Source organism: Ambystoma mexicanum, chromosome 3q (genome assembly GCF_040938575.1).
Source record: "Ambystoma mexicanum isolate Mex_15411 chromosome 3q, UKY_AmexF1_1, whole genome shotgun sequence".
Taxonomy (NCBI): Eukaryota; Metazoa; Chordata; class Amphibia; order Caudata; family Ambystomatidae; genus Ambystoma; species Ambystoma mexicanum.
The window spans coordinates 264,911,535-264,930,186 of record NC_090926.1 but is presented as its reverse complement, the minus strand read 5'-3'; the positions used below and the strand labels follow the sequence as shown (position 1 = coordinate 264,930,186).

General features: G+C 46.4%; 1 protein-coding gene across 4 annotated transcripts in view; it reads left to right on the top strand.

Annotated features, from left to right (window-relative positions):
* Positions 1-18,652, top strand: part of ITGA7 (integrin subunit alpha 7) — a 438,414-nt gene that overhangs the window by 240,524 nt on the left and 179,238 nt on the right. For 2 of the 4 annotated variants that reach the window (XM_069653720.1, XM_069653722.1), the window contains exon 5: positions 656-787. In XM_069653720.1, coding sequence (XP_069509821.1) covers positions 656-787 — 132 coding nt within the window. Of the gene's footprint in view, positions 1-655; positions 788-2,436; positions 2,557-18,652 lie in introns of all 4 variants that reach the window. The other 2 variants (XM_069653723.1, XM_069653721.1) reach the window with 2 other exon arrangements.

Genomic DNA, 18,652 nt, shown 5'->3' with positions numbered 1-18,652 from the left:
GTAGGACTCCCCCAGGAGAAGCTGTAGGAGGCCTTCAGGAGAAGCTGTAGGAGTCCCCCAGGAGAAGCTGTAGGAGTCCCCCAGGAGAAGCTGTAGGAGACCTTCAGGAGATGCTGTAGGAGGCCCTCGGGGGAAGCTGTAGGAGGCCCTCGGGGGAAGCTGTAGGAGGCCCTCGGGGGAAGCTGTATGAGGCCCCCAGGAGAAGCTGGAGGAGGCCCTGAGTGGAAGCTGTAGGAGGCCATCTGTGCCACCACAGGGACAAGTTGTAGGGAGCACCTTGGGGTATTGTTGCACTCTACAAATGTCTTCATCAATCAGCTGTTCATGGACCTACAGAAATGAGAAGCCCTGTATAGGGCTTCAGTGGCACTATAGGGAAGTGAAATCGAGGAAGAGGTTTTGGTGGCACTGGCACAAAGTTTGATACCTCACCAACCCCCATGTAATACCAGGTTTGTCCTCTCAGAGGCTGCCAGCAAGGGTGCCATATGCAGATACATCAGAAAGTGGCATGTCACCTCTTCTTCACGCAGAGGGAGGATGCTCAACCCTTGGGGGCTAAAAGTGGGTGCTCCCTCTGCAGCAGTGGCCTCTTCCTGGGTCTGGCACAACAGAGCACTGTGATATTAATTTAACCCGAATGTTTGGTTTTCAGGTGAACTGCGTGTGGAGCTTTTCAACCAGACCTCCATTGACTTGGGCAACTACGACGATGGACCGTACGAGGTGGGGGGCGAGAAGTCTCAGGACGCCAGGCTCATCCCCCTCCCGTCCAACAGCTATTTGGGTAGGGTGTCAAGGCAGTGTGGCCAGGGAGAAGGAGCTATGGGGCTGAAGGGGGCAGTGTTTTGGAGCGGCAGCAATGACTAGCTGAAGGTGGCACACTGACGGAGTATAGGAGACTTCTGGCATCATGCCAGCGATTGGCAAGACTTAATGGGAAATACCCTGCGATTCCCCCAGTGGCCTTTTATGATCCCAATTTATTGGCAAACTTGGAAACTTGCTACAAAAGTGTGACTTGTGTTTCAGGACAATGGTTAGCAAGATTGTGTGATGAGGATGGAATCCGGGCAAAAACAATGACAGGTTTATGAAAAGCTCCCCTTAGCATTTCCTGGGCTCTTTGTCTCAGAGGGTCCGCATTTACAAAAGCACCTACAACATGGTTCATAGCTCACCACACCATCTCCTAAGCCATCTGTATAAGAGGATACAATCCTTATTAGAAGGTACAATGCTATGCAGAGATTTCCTCACAGGCCCTGTTTCAGAGAGGAGCTAACCCTTACACAATACAACTGCGATCAATGCTACTCTCACATGTGTGAGTCCCACCTTGAAAAAAGACCCAGCTTCGTTTGCATTGTTCCTTATTAGCACCCTGCATCCCAGGGCCATTGACCATAGCACCCTTTTATAGATGGAAAGGTACTGGGAGTCCCTCTACCGGCACAAACCCACCCCATTGACCTGATCTTGGGTGGACGGCCCCCGGGAGAGTCTCAACCACACTTTAGCTCCCTGTGCTTTCACAGAGGAGACATTTCCATATGCATATCAGTCTTTGTCCCACCCAAAAGCAGCCCTGCAGCGAAATGCTAGGCAAATCTCCTCTGAACAGAACAAGAGTAGCAACGGCAACCCCAGACACGTGTTTCAGCCTATTCGGCCCTCATCATTGAGGTGGAGCTGTGCCTCTCTGAGCACTGTGAGCAAGAGGTCCACATGTGGATTACCCTGGTAACTTAGAGTGAGACCCCAAGTTACTTCAAAATATGCAAAAGAAGGTTTGGGAGTCCCACCCTTTTATAGAGCACATTCTGTGAATGCTGAGCAAGCTCTGGCATAGCTGGAATGACCAGCTCTTCTGGTTTTGTAGATGGTAAATGGCTCACTGGCTATCATTTTATTGTACTGTTTAGCAGCATTCTGTATGGTCACTGTACCCTCTCATCCCTTGAGAGATCGGAGTGGAACAATGCATTAAACGCTAGCACCTTAAGAGCCTTTTCTGAAAATGAAAGCAAGCTGCTACACAGCCGGCATGCTCCCTTTGGGAATTCTTTCATTTTTTGCCGATGATTAGTGCAGCATGGCCCAACGGCCATCTTGAATCATTAACAAAATTGGAAGCCATTTTAAAAAGTAGGCTGAGGATGGGAGAAATGTAATTCTCCATAAAGTAGACTGCTGTGAACCAGAGTCTGAAAAGCACAAGTCACACTGGATATTTTTCTGCTCATGGGGTTTGATGAGATCAACAGTCAGTTGTGTGTGTGCACCGTACCGCAGTGTCCCAGCCCCTCTCCGTTCACTGCCCCCTCGGCTCACAGGCCTCTCTCTCTTAGCCACAGTGCCTCATTCTTTTGAAGCTTTTCTAATGGTCTGTCTTTCTTTCTTCTCTCTCTGTTTTCTCCTCTCTTGGCACCACAGGACTGTTGTTTGTGACAAACATTAATAGTTCAGACCCTGATCAGATGGTGTATAGGACTCTGCCACCTCTGGAGAAGGGGGCGGGCGCCCTGGCAGACGTGGCACAGAATAGCTACCTAGGTTTGTAACTGGTGAGGTGTGTGCGGCGGCCGGTAGTCCATATTTGCCTGCCTCTATGTCCCATCCTGCCCTCCATAGTTTTGCCAGCTCCCCCATCAGTAGTTTGTGTTGTGCTTTTTGTTCTCCCTGCATTCTTGTAGCGCTGTACTTGTAGGGGCTTGTGAGACAGAATGCTGGTCTTGGGCTGCCAACCCTTGCACGTTTTCTGCTTGCTCTCCCATTAGCTTAGAGTCGTGTGTGTGCGTGTGTTTGCGTGTGTGTGTGGGTGTGTTGTGTTTTTCAATGTCACACACTTAGTCCAAACTTTTACATTGGTGGGGTGTGCGTCCAGTTGTTAGAAGCTCAGTGGCCAAAGTATGGTTCTAATTGTCTGGGTTTTACAATAGAGCACCTAGTATGGCTGATTTTACCAGGGAAATAGAAAATGTACTTAACCTACTGAAACCATTTTTAACCCATTGTGGCAGAGGCATATTGAATGTACTGACATTAGTGCACCCATTAGGGTTCCTTGTGGCAGAGGCATATTGAATGTACTGACATTAGTGCACCCATTATGGATCCATGTGGCAAAGGCATATTGAATGTACTGACATTAGTGCACCCATTAGGGTTCCTTGTGGCAGAGGCATATTGAATGTACTGACACTAGTACACCCATTATGGTTTCTTGTGGCAGAGGCACAGTAAATGTACTGAACACTAGGGCAACCATTACGTTTCTTTGTGGAAGAGGCATACTGAGTGGACATGCAATGATGTCCCCGCAAGAAGTGAAGCCCTCGGGTACTCTTTTGCTCTCCCTCTTCTTGCCCCGGAGGTAAAGGCGAATCAGATCACATATTTCTTTTAAACCTACTCCTATCTTTGACTGGATCAGATCTCCTCAGAGGGGACACAGAGATAAATCTGATGCTTGTCCAATACCAACTTCATCTTTCTCCAATTCACTCTCATCTAGATGATATTTGTGTTTCCGTCGCCTAGAAGGATCACCTTCTATAAAAAGTTCTCAAGCCTCCCCGTCAGGAAAACCAACCTCTCTTGATCCAACTTAAAACGGGGCCTGGGGGACACTGCCTTCCTTGAGTTCTGAGATTTGGATTCAGCACAGATTCTTAGGATTGTTCCCTTTCTTTACAAAAAAAACCTCCATATGCTCAACTAACTCTCTCTAAACTAGCCCTAGAACGATCTCCAAGATCTTCCCCAGAAAACGACCAAGCCCTTTGTTCTCTTACATTGGCCTCCAGGGAAATAACTCCCTACAAAGCCTGATGGAGCCTGCACTTTGCTCCTTCCTGGCATGGCTGCCCAGGCTCTCAGAGGAACGTGTTCTGAAGAACGCTGCCCTTGCTCTCTTGTGGTGTGTGCCTGCTATTCACCCCCAGGTGCAAAGGAAGTGTCTCTTATGGCGAGCATGCGGAGTGGCAGCTGCTAACACAAGCAGTATCTCCTTGGAGTGTGTGCACTGTGCATCCAGGCCGCAACTGTGGATCCCGGACACCAGTAGCGTCTTCCTCAAAACGAATGCCTTGGCTTTACTCTGCAAAATCTCTTTATCGGGTGAAGCCAGTTGCACGCAGTTGCCCCCGGTATGTCCAGATTTTGATAGATCAACAGTGTTTTGGGTTGACACTGATAGAACACATGTAATAAAGCTTACTCCAGAGCACTAATAAATAATCACCACGCTCCACAAAAAATATCAGAGCCTGCACCATGTTCGGTCTCGGTAGTAAGAGTTAAAATTCCCCCTAGGCCAGACTTTGCGGCTGGGAGCCTGTGTAGAAGGGACCTGCATGAGGAAACTCCAGAGATGAAAGGCAGCTATAGAATGCATTGCAAGGCTCTGTCTGCCTTGAGGTGCCCACTCTACCTTCCCATCACCATGTTAGTTTGTCATCAGACCTGCATCCTGAAAAATAGATAGTTAAGAAAACAAAACACATTCTATTGACCAGTCGCCCTCTTCTCCCAACCTCCAAAACCTCCGTGCCAAATCCCCGCTCCAATGCACAAAACCTCCCCCACCTTGTGAACGCCTACAAAGCATCAGGAAGCAAGTGTAGAGGAGCTAGGAGACCTAACATTACCCCCACCTCAAGGCCCTGTCTCAGGCCCAGGGATGGAAGGGGGATTCCGTTGAAACCTAGCCCCCATTCCATGTGCATTAACATCACTAGATAGATAACTCCAAGCACCTCTCCTCAGGACTGTATCCCTTCCAATCTACCAAATACTGAAGACTTCTTTGAACCATCCAAGAATCAAAGATTGTCTGGACCTCATATTCCCCCACATCTCCCTCCAAAGAGACCAGCAAGTTATGAACAAACCCACATGACACTATGGCTGGTCTCCTATCCCGGGAAGTACGGTCAGCCTCATAGCTACATCATTAATCACCTTTTCTATCTTGAAAGGCCTGATATAAGAGGGAGCAAGATTATTTTGTCCTTTTGGTCTAAAATCGGTGTGGATAACCAAAACGTATCCCCTTTTTTAATATGTGGACTTGACCCGTGGGAAAGATCTGCAAATCCTTTGCAGTTTCTTTTTCTTTATTGCAGAGTGGGGGTGGCCCTCTGCCGGTTCTCCATCATGGCCTCATGTCTGCTCCCAGCATCAGGATTAGAAACCTCTCCACTCGCCGCCATCCCTCAGGGAACATGGGTGATAACCATGAACTGGAAAAGAAGGGGACGCAGTGGTAGAATCCCTTACTGTGTTGTTCTAACTGAACCTGGCCATCCAAAGCAAATCCTCCCTCCCCACTAGGAGGGTAACACCTAAGATATTTGTCAAGGTCTTGGTTGCCATGTTCTTTGTGACCCTTTGCCTGGGTGAGATAGCCCAAGATAGGCCGAGATAGCCTGACATAGCCTGAGGATAACTGTATGTTAATAACAAACTGAAAGCCCTCCAGAGAGGCAAGACCATGCACTTGCACCACACCTTCCAGGAAGTTCCGTGCCAGATTTGAAGCCGTAGCCGTTCCCTTCACTGCAATAAAATGCCCCACTTTGCTCAACAAATCAACCGCCACCAAAATGACCGTTCAGCCCGTGTTCCTCAGCAAACCTACAAGGAAATCTATAGGTACTGTATGCCAAGGATGCGATGGGAGGGGCAAAAGCAGCACGAGTCCTGCCGGTTTCCTTCTAGCCGCCCTTGCGAGTGCGCGCAGGTTTCGCAGGTCTTGGTGAAGTGTAATGTGTCCACTTGCATCAGGGTACGTCCAGATCTTTATAGTTTAATACTCCTTTGGGTTGGCAGCTAGAGTCCGCTATGCAGCACAGGCACAACACCGGTAGAATAGTTTGATTAAAGCTTACTTCAGAGCACTAATACAGAATCGCTGCACCCCACCAAAAAATACCAGAACGTATCCCATGTCCATTCTTCCCGCTGAAAGTTTAATTCCCTGCAGGCCAGGATTCTTGACTGGGGCCCTGTGGAGAAGGGGCCAGGCTTCTTTACTGGGGCTCTGTGTAGAAGGGGCAGCTTGCTCTAACTCCATGGTGCTGCCAACTTTCAATTCTGCCTTAAGCATTCCAAATGTCCTTCACTCGACCTTCCCATCACCATCTTGGTCTGGATTGAGAGGGCTACGTACTTTAAAAAAGGTATTTAAGGAAACCAAACACGTTACTAACGAATCACGTTTCCTCAACCTCCATAAACCATCACCAAGCCCAATTCACAAAACATTTGCCCGTTTTGTGAAGGAATACAGAGCGCCTGGAGGCAGGAGTAGAGAAGCTGCAGGACCTGACACAGAAGCACATTCAATGTACTTACACTAGTGGGACCCATTGTGGTTCCTCACGCCACATGCATATTGAATGTATGTACACAAGTGCAGAGAGTATGATGCTTACGCTGCAGACACATTGAATGTTCTTAACTTAATGCAAAAGTATGGTTCTTTTTAACAAACATGAATGTACTTACACGACGGCACCCAGAATGGTTCCTTGTGCTGCAGGCATGTTGAATGCACTTACACTGGTGCACCCAGAATGGTTCCTTGTGCCCAGGGGAGTTGCTAGGTCTGGAAAAGACCCGGGGCTAAGCTGATGTCGGAACAGTTGGGACTGGGGGCTAGCTAGTCTTTTGGCTGTAGCTCCTGAGATTCCAACCGGGGCTACAACCAAAAGATCAGGGGCTATAGCCCCCTTAGCCCCCCCTAGCAACGCCCCTGCTTGTGCCGCAGGCATGTTGAATGCACTTACACTAGTGCACCCATTATAGTTCCTTGTGCCGCAGGCATGTTGAATGTATGCACACAAGTGCACAGGATATGGTTCCTTTTACTCAAAGGCATCTTGAATGCATTTACACTGGTGCAGCCATTATGGATCCTTGTGCCATAGGCATGTTGAATGCACTTACACTAGTGCACCCATTATGGTTCCTTGTGCCACAGGCATGTTGAATGTACTTACACTAGTGCACCCATTATGGATCCTTGTGCCACAGGCATCTTGCATGCACTTACACTAGTGCACCCATTATGGATCCTTGTGCCACAGGCATGTTGAATGCACTTACACAAGTGCACAGGATATGGTTCCTTTTACTCAAAGGCATCTTGAATGCACTTACACTGGTGCACCCATTATGGATCCTTGTGCCACAGGCATGTTGAATGCACTTACACTAGTGCACCCATTATGGTTCCTTGTGCCACAGGCATGTTGAATGTACTTACACTAGTGCACCCATTATGGATCCTTGTGCCACAGGCATCTTGCATGCACTTACACTTATGGTTCCTTGTGCCACAGGCATGTTGAATGTATGCACACAAGTGCACAGGATATGGTTCCTTTTACTCAAAGGCATCTTGAATGCATTTACACTGGTGCAGCCATTATGGATCCTTGTGCCACAGGCATGTTGAATGTACTTACACTAGTGCACCCATTATGGATCCTTGTGCCACGGGCATCTTGAATGCATTTACACTAGTGCACCCATTATGGATCCTTGTGCCACAGGCATGTTGAATGCACTTACACTAGTGCACACAATATGGTTCCTTGTGCCACAGGCATGTTGAATGTATGCACACAAGTGCACAGAATATGGTTCCTTTTACTCAAAGGCATCTTAAATGTGCTTACGCTATGCACCCAGCATGGTTCCTTGTGTCAGAGACCTATTGAAAATACTTACCTAGTACATTGAATATGGTTGCTTTGACCAGAGGAGTAGTGAGCGTTCTAACAATAGTGCACTGGGTATTGGTCCTTGTGCCAGAGGTATACTGAATGTACTTAACCTAGTGCACTGATTATGGTTAATTCTGCTAGAGGCACATTTAATGTTCTACCACTAGCACAGAGTTTTTGGTTAATTTTGCCAGAGGCATATTATGGAATGTTTTATGCTAGTGTATTGAGTATGGTGGCTTTTGCCGTGGCCTATTGTATGTCATACACAAGTGCCCTCAGGGGGGTTCCTTGCAGGGTTGTCCAACTCCATGCCTCAAGGGCCGGATCCAGGTCTTGTTTTCAGGATACTCCTCGTTAATATTCATGATATATTTGCATACAATGATTCTAAATGTATGCACATTTTTCCTCATGAATATTGAGGGGTATCTTGAAAAACTGTCAGGAACCCGGCCCTCGAGGCCTGGACTTGGATAACCTTTAGCGAGAAGCAGATTGGGGAATCTCTCACCAGTGATCAGGTTGAGGGTCTTGTTATCCGAGTCTGGGAGTGAGGATCCATGTAGGATTTCTTCTATGGAGAAGGGTTTTTGAACCCTGTGTGTCAGAACCCCAGTGCAGGATAGCCAATGGTTTCCATTAACAATTTAAGGGTTCACAACACCATTGAATGTTATTAAGGCAAATGTGTGCTATGTAATATGTGAATTATGTGCACCTCTACCATAGAGCCAAACATGTGCCTCTGCAAGCACTCCAAAGCATCTTTTTGCCTTAGACTAGTGCACTGCTGGACCGAGTGCGTGGGTACTGTTGTCAGGGAGTGCAAGTGGGTATGGATGGTGCTGCTTCATGCTGTGAGTTTGGTTCTACAGTGAAATCTTCAGTGGGGGTGCATTGTGGGAATTCACCGCCAGCGCAAGGATCTTGGAACACTTTGGGCAATTGTTGCTGTACCCTTTGGGCTTCCCTTAAGGACCAAATCTTTTATGGTACGTTCCCATTCCCCAGGTGCCGCCTACGTGCCCTAGAAGGGTGACTGCCTTGCCCTTTATTCTCTTGGCACTCTTTGCTAGATTAGTACCTCGGTGGTGTGTCAACTAGAGGGCTCAAACTGCAGGCCTCAGCTACTGGTAAAGCCTGCATTCCGTCATCTCGGATCAGCTCCGTTCATGTTCAATCGCACCTCTTCCGCTGCGCCCACTCCCTGTTGTACCTCTGTGGCCCCATACTGAACTTCCACCATACTCTGGGCTTTAATTGGGCTGGGGCTAGTCAGGGCTGAGCCTCGGCTGTCTCTGAAAATTGAAAATCGGTATATGTCCATGATATGCTATGTTGTGTTTCATTGGTCCCATTGTCCTGAAATAGTTAGCTAAATAGTTTGTGCTTCGGTTGCTTATCTCTAACAATTTAACAGTAATATAGTGCAGGAATTCACTAGATCACACTACTCCAACCAACTCAACATCCCCATTGTCAAACGCGCCAAAGCTGGCGGAGTAAGCTTCCCCTTCATTGCTGCAAGACAATGGAGCGCCATGCCACTCACCCTCAGGAACGAACCCTCTCATACTGCCTTTCGCAAAGCCCTGAAAACGAGGCTGTTCCTCTAACCCACACACCCACACCTAGCATCACTCGTCCAGTTCCTACTTGAGGGTGCAGTACTTTATTGGATGTAGCCGGTTCACCTGTAAACCGTCGAACCACCTACACCGCCATGTGTTTCTCTCTCCTCTACATCCAGTAACGTATGTACGTGTACTTGTTCGGTACCAGGTTCTCCTGTAACCTCACGAACCTAGGGCTTGCTCTTTGTCATTCCTTTGCGATTAAGTGAGCTTCCTTGTGACACCGCCACAATGCCTAAGGTCTGCTTTGTGCGCTTTGTAAAGGTAAAATAAATCAATTCTAAATATTTTCAGAAATCCTTTTGTTATCACTTTCTGAAGCATCTCCATCCAATATGACTAAAATTCCCTCTCTTGTGCATTGGGTAAGTAACCCCTTTTCCGTGCAGCGTCTCCAGTTATGGACTTTTCCTCCCATCGGAAGGTGATAATTGAGCCAAATAGGAGCTTTGAATTCTAAATGAGGAGGTGGGTTTAAATACTTAGTAATAGAAAAACATATTTCTTTAAAGCACTGCAATATTGGGTTAAGAAATGGAGGAGGAATTGAGCACCCCACTCACCTAAAAGGCTGAAACAATGTTGATTCATGTCTAACCCATAGCTTGTCTGGACCGTGTAGGTTTGCCCTCACTAACTGGGCAAGTCTAATGGCCCACATGTATCATGCTAAGCTTGGAACCCTCAGACCTTCACTATTGAGATCTCTGGACAAAGTAGGAATACCAGTCCTCAGAAACCTGACATGCCATTTCAGATCTGTTTGCAGTGAGATGCTACTAAGAAGATAGTTAACGTGGGGTGTAGTAATAATTTGAGAAGGGCAATGCTACCATGAACAAAATTGGAAGAGTGGAGCATTTTCGAGAATCTTCTTCAATCGTCTTCCACAAATCATCGCAGTTGGAATAACTAGGGAGTATAAGTTCTTCTGGAGAACAGTCCCAATATATTTAAGCTTGCCAGTAAATTAGAAGCCTAAACTGCCCTGTAAATGACGTGCCGGGACCTTATATGTTAATGATCGGCGTTCAGTTTTGGTGCCGGTTAATCGTGTGCCCCCTCCCCCACAGACAGAACTTTCTGTACGATGGAAGCCAGGACTCTTACAAAAAAGGCATCAGCATACTGAAGTAGTTTATTTGTCTATTTCTCCTATTTTATTCCCTCCTACTTCTATGTAAGAACTTACCTTAATTGCAAACAGTACTAAAGCAATGCAAACAGAAGGTGCAATAAAAGACACCCTTGTCGTGTGGCTCCTGTTAAAGCAGACCTCAGGTTGCCGACTGAAACTTAAATTACAGGGGAATTATACATAGGGTATTCACCCAGGCAATGGGTGGAAAACCAAATTCAAGCAGTGAGCGTGTTAAGAAAAGGCAATTTAAAATGATTCCAGAGGGGTAAATTACATGTGTTATCTGTCTTAAGAGGTCAGAGATCATGCAGTTATTAATAAAAAACGACTAGATCTGGGTGAGTAATTTGTCGATTACATTTCTCACCAAGCATTTTAGTGAGGAATTTTAGATCAGTATTGAAAAGCAACACAAGTGCTTGTCTCATAGTATCTGGGTACAGTCCTGCAGCAAAAACATTATTGTAAATTTTTACTAGATGGGATATCTGGATTTCTTTGCATCGTTTGGAATTTTCAGCGGGCAAACCACCTAGAACTATCTCCTGATTCGTTTTCTGAGGCTGTAACCTCTGCCACTTCGAAGTCGGTTATCATTTGGATCAATTCTCCAGCGCTCTGGGATGTAAGAGTAGGCATAATCAGATTGTGGGCGTATTTGGCATAGGCCTGCAGCCTAATCACTACTTTTAGATTCTGACGAGTACAGTTTGGTATAAAGGCAGTGTATTTCTTATTGAACAGTCTCTTGTCAGTGGTAATCCCTCCCTTCTCAATATCAATAGCTGGGATATGGCCAAACAACTGTTTGTTTAGTCAGGTATGATCATATTCACCCCCATTGTATTGCCCAGGCTGTAGAACCTTCTTTTTTGAGTGGAGTGAACTTTCTCATGGTAGATTTTATTAAGTTCATATTTCGCGTTATTAAGCTTCCAAAGGGAGCTTTCTTCAGACCTCTTTTGACGTTAGACACAATTGACCATCTTATCTTGTGCCGCTGCTTAGAGGAAATCGACATCAGTGGTTCTGCTTTTGGGTGGCTTCAATCATTTCTCACCGATCGGACACAAATACTCTCTCTTCCCCCTTTTTGTTCCACCCGCTTCTCTTACACGTGGGGTCCCGCAAGGTTCAACTATATCACCATTACTTTTTAACATTTAAGTTTTGCCGCTTGCTAGACTTATCCACTCCCATGGGTGTCTTTTCTACGCTTACGCCGATGACACGCAGCTGGTGTTGAGAATTGACCGAGAACAGGAATTTTGCGGCATCTTGCCGTAGGAATTGCCTAGCCAACGTGGGCTGAAGATGAATGCCAGTTTACTGAAATTAAATGCTGAGAAGACTGAGGTCATGGTTCTAGGCCTCTCTTCAGACATGCAATCCTTGTAGACCGCTGATTTTTGGCCTGCCTCATTAGGCCTGCTACCCAGCCCTGTTCCTTTGTTTAAGAATTTAGGAATTACGATTGCCTCCTCCCTCTGCGCAGTACTACAGGTTAGTGCTAGGTGTGGCTCCGCCCATCTCAAATTAAGAGCATTGAAAAAAGTGATTACGTTTATCCCGACCCACCTGTTTCTGCATCAATTTCAGGGACGTTGGATTACTGTCGGTCCACTCTACTAGCTTAGCCAAAGTTTTTGCTCCAGCACCTACAAGTGCTGTAGAATTCTGCTGCACGGTTGGCTGTGGGCCTGCCCAACACGTGGCCTTTGTGCTACAGAGTTTGCACTGGCTTGTCCAGCGGGCCTATTATGGAACCGTTGCACTATAGCTTCACGACAAACTTGTTAAACATGTTCCCTCGGGACAGGTACGCTCGTCAAGTCAGCTACTGTTATCTGTGCCCCGCTATGCCTGGGCCACGGGTGTGGGGGAGGGAGAGGGCCTTTTCAGTGACCACTCCAACTCTGCAGAACTCTCCACCGCGTTCTTTGCGTGCTACCTCTGACCATCTGGCATTCAGGAGGGCACTGAAAACGTTTCTCTTTCCCTTAGGTGAGCGTTAGTCTTTTATTTTCTCTTTTCAGGGTGTCCCTTCCTCTCTGTCCTTCACCAAGTGTTTCTCCACTAGCGCCAAAATACCCTTGGGTCTAAGCTGCGCTTTAGACATTCCAAATGCATGTATTAATTCATTCAAACATAGCACACAGTATAGCAGGACCCTTCCAGACCCGTGCAGTCTGCCTCCTTGAAATCCTAATAAAAGGGTTGTTATTTTCCATAATGCAGGTTGGCACTAATGGGGTCATTGAAGTGACAAAGTGACAAAGCCAAGCTATGGTAAAAGCCATAGATGAGCTTTACAGACCCCCAGTTCATTCCCCAATTCTGTTTCTTTGATGTCTTATCTTTTATTATTGGGCTGGGACAGACACCTGCGAATTGGAGAGTGCTAATGGCGCCTTTGCCTGACAAGTCACAGCTCACTGAGAAGGGGCCATAAGCATTCCAAGGCCCCTCATTCTGCCTATTCTCCACAGTAAATGGCTGCACCGCATAAGCCTGAAACAGTGTAATGCATGCACACCTTAGTGAGAAGGTGCATGTGTAAAACAATTCTCTGGTGTGAAGACAAGTCGGGCAATGCACAGAGATGTCTGGTTGGCTTGGGCAGGTAAGACATTTACAAGCATCAGGGTGTTGTAAATGTTCGTGGACTCCTTGAAATCGAGAAGAGTGCCACCACTGGGCTGAAGCGTCCGTGTCCCTGCGGTCCGCTCAGTCAAGATGCGCCGGGGGACACTCCCCATTCATTCCCACCGGCCTCCTGATTGAACAGAGGGCAGCCCTCCAGCAGGGCATCCACACCGAGGCTCCATGTTGTCCTGCACATGTCTGGCTCCTAGAGCGTCTCAGGGCCTGAGCAGCAGGTGGCTCCAGACCCGTTCCGATACTCAGTCACCTTACCACTGCATGTCCTTGTCTCCCCTAAATCGGGTTGGCTTGACAAGGACACCTGCCAGTGTGGGGTTTGGACACCTTCCAGAGGTGCTTCCTCCAAACCACTGTAGCCTGCAATTGAAACGGCCATCTTCAATCCCGGCTACACAGATCCCGCCAGTTCATTCAATTTTAAAGGCCTCAATGTGTTAGTGAGTTCCCCATCACAGGAGAACGGTGGCCCATCATGCACATGTTGTGTTGGCGGCCACGAGACCATGTTGACAGTAAATGCACCACACCCAGTGGTTTTACAAGCAGTAACAAATAATATTCATGTTTTTTAAAGAACAGTAAGCCACCCAATCAAACATTTTTACAGAGCTCCTAGAGCGCAAGCTATAGCTGTTAATGTATTGGAAGGTAAAGAAAGACTTGTGCAGAGGCTTTAGGAGAATTGTTCATGTTAATGTTAAAGGATATTTGTACCGCGCACTATCACCACCGGAGGGGCCCCCTGGCGCTCTGGCGGCTCTGAAAAAGGGAGAGGGGGGGGTGAGTTAGAGGGAAAGATCTGGAAAAGTGCAAGAAAGCAGAATTGCACAACACATGGTGAAGAAGCCAAAAGCTTCAATGTCATCATCACCTCGAGGGCCAGATGAGAGGTGTTCCTGGTTTTCGGATATGACCTGAAGCGATCCACCCTTCTTGAACTTACCCAAGCTTGGAGGATCGGCCCCCGGCTATGACAGGCGCCTACTGGTGCTCTAGAGAATATAGTTACTGTCCTCTCTGTTATGCACTGGAAATACCATGAACCAGCCTCAGCAAGTCTAGGCCTCATGCTTTCACACTGTCTGCCACACCTTTGAGATCATGCACTAGCTGCAGATGGCGCCATCTTACACCATGCTGAGACAGCAGAGAGCGTGGCACCCCCCGCCCCCACACCCGAGACAGGAAGATGACAATCACAACTAGCGGAAAATCTGGAGGCCATAACAGCTATCTTATCAATAAGGTCCTAAACACATAGCAGGTCAGCATCAATAGGTTGGGTGTAGGAGGCAGGCCAATTAAACACGCCGCATCACACACAATAATATATATAACACCCACAGGCATGATCATACTGCCTGGGCTCAGGCCACTATCGTCAGGACCTGAAACTGAAGAAAGAAGTGGCCTTGCGCATATCCTGCTGCAGCGCACTGCGCGCAAGTAACTCCTGCATTGTGGACTTGCTCTTATCGACCGGTGTAGTGTCACGTGCGCCCTAGAATTTAGGAGAGCTGCACTTGCTGTTTAGTTTCATTGAGAATAGTGGAGTTTTAGACAGCTGTAACAATTATACGGGTTAATTGCAATTGTATATATGTAGTGTTCAAGAGCATGGGCCAAATCCTTGCTGGGAGCAATGCAGGGTTAATGGTATTGTCTCAGAGTTCAGAGACTAGTGTCTTCTCCATAGGGCCATTCTACACACTTGTTTACATGCCTTATAGTGGGAACTAAGAAATTAGACCACATCAACCCCATCCCAAAAGCATTACACCGACCACCCATTCCAGCCAGGATACTCTTCAAAACTACTTGCATCACATACAAGTCAACTACTGCCCAAACAACAGTCTAAGTACCCAGAAGACCTGCAGGCTTGCAAGGCTCGAGACGAAACTGGCAGGTAAAGTGAAAACCAGGTAACCAGCCTTCTCTTCCTGTGAAACAGCCTACTGGAACACAATCAGAACCTCTCTTATGCTCCTGCAGGTCAGGAAAGATCTCAGGACCCTGCTTGCCAGGGAATATCTAGAGGTCAATGGTGACCAGCTACTCCTAGGTATGTGCTACCTGTAGTATGGAATAGCAAAGTTACTATAAACTGCAACCTCCCCTTCCTTCGACCTCTGTTACCCTAAAATGACTTGGACAATGCTCCATTGCTTTCAGGCTAGATTTGTGCTACATGAACCTAAACAGAAACGGGCTGCCTGCTTGGTGTTGGCTCTTTACTCAGAAACAAAAGAGGCTGGGCAACACAGCCCTCCTTCTGTTTCTGAGTAAAGAGCCAGTGACCCCCGCAGCCAGGCAGCCCTTTAACCACGCAGCTCCTTGAATGAAAGGACTGCCTGCTGAGTGTTGGCTCCTAATTAAGACACAGAAGTAGAGCTAGGGCACACCGGTGTTATACCTTCAGTCCTCCCGTTCTCTCCTTTTGTTTCTTAATCACAGATTCTGACTCCCCCCAACCCCCAAGCAGGGCTCGGAGCTTGTGATTTGGAACAAACAGGGGGGGTCTAGGCGCACCAAAGGTAATAATGGCAGTGCACACAGCTCTCCTGCTCTTACCATGGCCCCACCCACCATAAGCATGGTGGGGTCTAGTTATGTGGTGTGGCCCAAGTACACCCCCCAACTAGAGCCCCCACGCTCGATTTAGCCTCCCACTTAAAGCCCTGATTGCGTTCTGAAAAATAACACCGTCTCTTCCACGCTTCACTGTTTGGGGGTCCTAGACAGGTACTACTGCTTTCCTGAATGTCTGCTTCGACTTCACATGGCTCGAGGCCAGGGTCTCAATATCTAACTGAGTTACATAGAGAGCCATCATGTGCAGGGCGGTGTCCCTCACTCCCTCAAAATGCTTGAGGCGAAAGCCCCCTTAACAAGTTAAACTCTCAGATAAAGGCTGAGCAGTCCTTAAACGTTACGCTGTGCCCCACCGGATCATCTGGAACCAATGTGGGTAATAGTCTGGTAATTAGTAACACCTGTTACCCAGGGCACCGAATTTCCGGGTATGGAGCACTATATAATACACCAATTAACCTGCCCCGAGAAGAACATTCTGGATGTATGTTCTAGAAACAGTGTTTTGCAGTTAGGCCTGAGTTCGCCAGGGCTGAAGGTGAAGGACCTCCCCTCCTGTCTAAGAGAGAAGTAAATGCAGTTTAGGGGAAGCCCCAAGCCTGTCAGCCCTCCTGACCTTCACCTCCGTCTTGCAATGGGGAAGGTCTTGACTCCTGAAAGACAGACAAGTTAAGGAAAAAAGATTATAAAGCTGCAACGTCCATTCACACATATACTAAAACTCAAGGTCCACTCTGATGCGGGCCCTAACATGCTCTAAAAGAGAAGCAGCCACCAGTCGCATGTACCCCCACAGCACACCTCATCAAGCCGCACAGGAAGATGACGGGCCAACAGCGAACCTTCTGACCCCCTGCCAGAACTGCCCCCACAACTCCCCTCGGATATACACCAAGACTGGCCACCACAGCCAGCACCGCAAGGTTGCATACATTGCAGAGGTGTGTTATCCAAACCCCATGCCACATAATACTCTCGTCTGTTCTTGCGTCGCCTACACTATGGGGGTGGTTTATCTTTCCGAAATCTAGATTTTCGAACTCACCCGTCAACCATTTAATTGCCAAAATGACAGGAAACATCTAAACGTAGTATTTTTTTAGATGTTAGTCATACAATGAATTGAGAAAGAGACTCTTACGCCTTTGTTCTTAAAGTACAGCCATCTTGCCTTCTTCTCCATTCATTTTATGCCAGGAGCCTATATGGGTCTTCAGCACCTTTCTGATGGATTCAGTCTGTTAGCCATCACAGCTGCACATGGGATATTGAATAAATATTCTTTTTGAAGCTTCCTGGGAGTCATGATTTTCCTGCAGGTTAGAATTGAAAGTTCAGTGTCCCTAGTTACCCAGTTGGGATTTGTGAGCTTAGCCCCGTTACAGTGAAACCTATCGTGTCTCACATGAGTCTACTTTGCCATTTCTTTAAGCAAGTGGCTTTTGTGGTTTCTATTATTTCTAGTAGAAGAGTTAGTAAAATGTATGCTCTAGCTATTCACAAGCTGTTTCACTGTTGCCCTGGGGACCATGGCATCTTTCAATCCCTATAATATCCCTGAAAGTAGTTGCTGTTTATTTTAGTTGTGTTGATGAGAGATATGTGATTTTAATCAAATGCGCCAACCTTCAAAGTTAATTATGTTAAGGTGAGTATACAAATTCAGATTCCAGTACCAATTTGAAAGAAAATGTCTTCAATACTTTGTTGCAATTCTGTGATGCTCTTTATTTGAGGTTTCACATGTTATTTTCACATGTATAGTTGCAATTTCCCAGTTGTTCATTCCACACTTAAACAATTCAAATGGACAAAATAGGTTCTTAGAAGTTTTCGAAAGCATCCTGCAGCACTCTGCCCCGGACCAGGACTGAACAGGATATCCATAAAAGGAGAAAATAATGGAAAATGAAGAGTTAATAAAGTAATATCAGCAGAGAGCTGAATCTGCCAAAAATAAGCACAGTTAAAGATTGAAAGTTAAACCATTCTAGAAAAGGCCAAAAAAAAATACCTTTATAAAGGTTTAAGAAAGAAATACATTGGTATATGGAACTAATTGGTAAAAAAACCAAAACCAATTTGAAAAATTGGATGCAAAAACCGAATTGAATAAATTGAATGCATTTGCAAAATAAGTCCATGAAGTAAATATACAAGGATTTGCTCTCCTGAAGAACCATTGCAAAGAAGCAATGGGGAAAAACGTGTCCAGAGTGGGCTGATATTAAAGCTAACCGCTTCAGAGTAGTAGAAACTTCTAAGAACCTATTTTGTCCATTTGAATTGTTTAAGTGTGGAATGAACAACTGGGAAATTGCAACTATACATGTGAAAATAACATGTGAAACCTCAAATAAAGAGCATCACAGAATTGCAACAAAGTATTGAAGACATTTTCTGAATTTGTATACTCACCTTAACATAATTAACTTTGAAGGTTGGCGCATTTCAGTAAAATCACATATCTCTCATCAACACAACTAAAGTTTATTTCTATGAAGCAGCCACACAGGGATCTGAGATTTACTCATGTAGACAACGTACTAAAAAGTAAGTTAAACTTTATAATAAGCTGTCGCCAAGGAAAAGCTTTTTTCTGGTTGCAAAACTCTTTTTCAGTAGTTGCTGTTTATGCTCCCAACAATGAGTCCTTTTCGGTATGGTTTTTCTGCCAGGTCCACAAGCTCTGCTTAGCTGTCTTTGCATTTTATTGATGTCAAAATGCTATACCTGGATAGGGTCAAACACTTTCAATATGGCAAGTGAAAAAATGGAACAGAAACACTTACTGTAGTGGGCGGTTAAACAGAAAGAAAGCCAACGTGTATTTACTGTGAGGGTCATCAAGAGAGGTCACCCTGAACCAAGACACATGC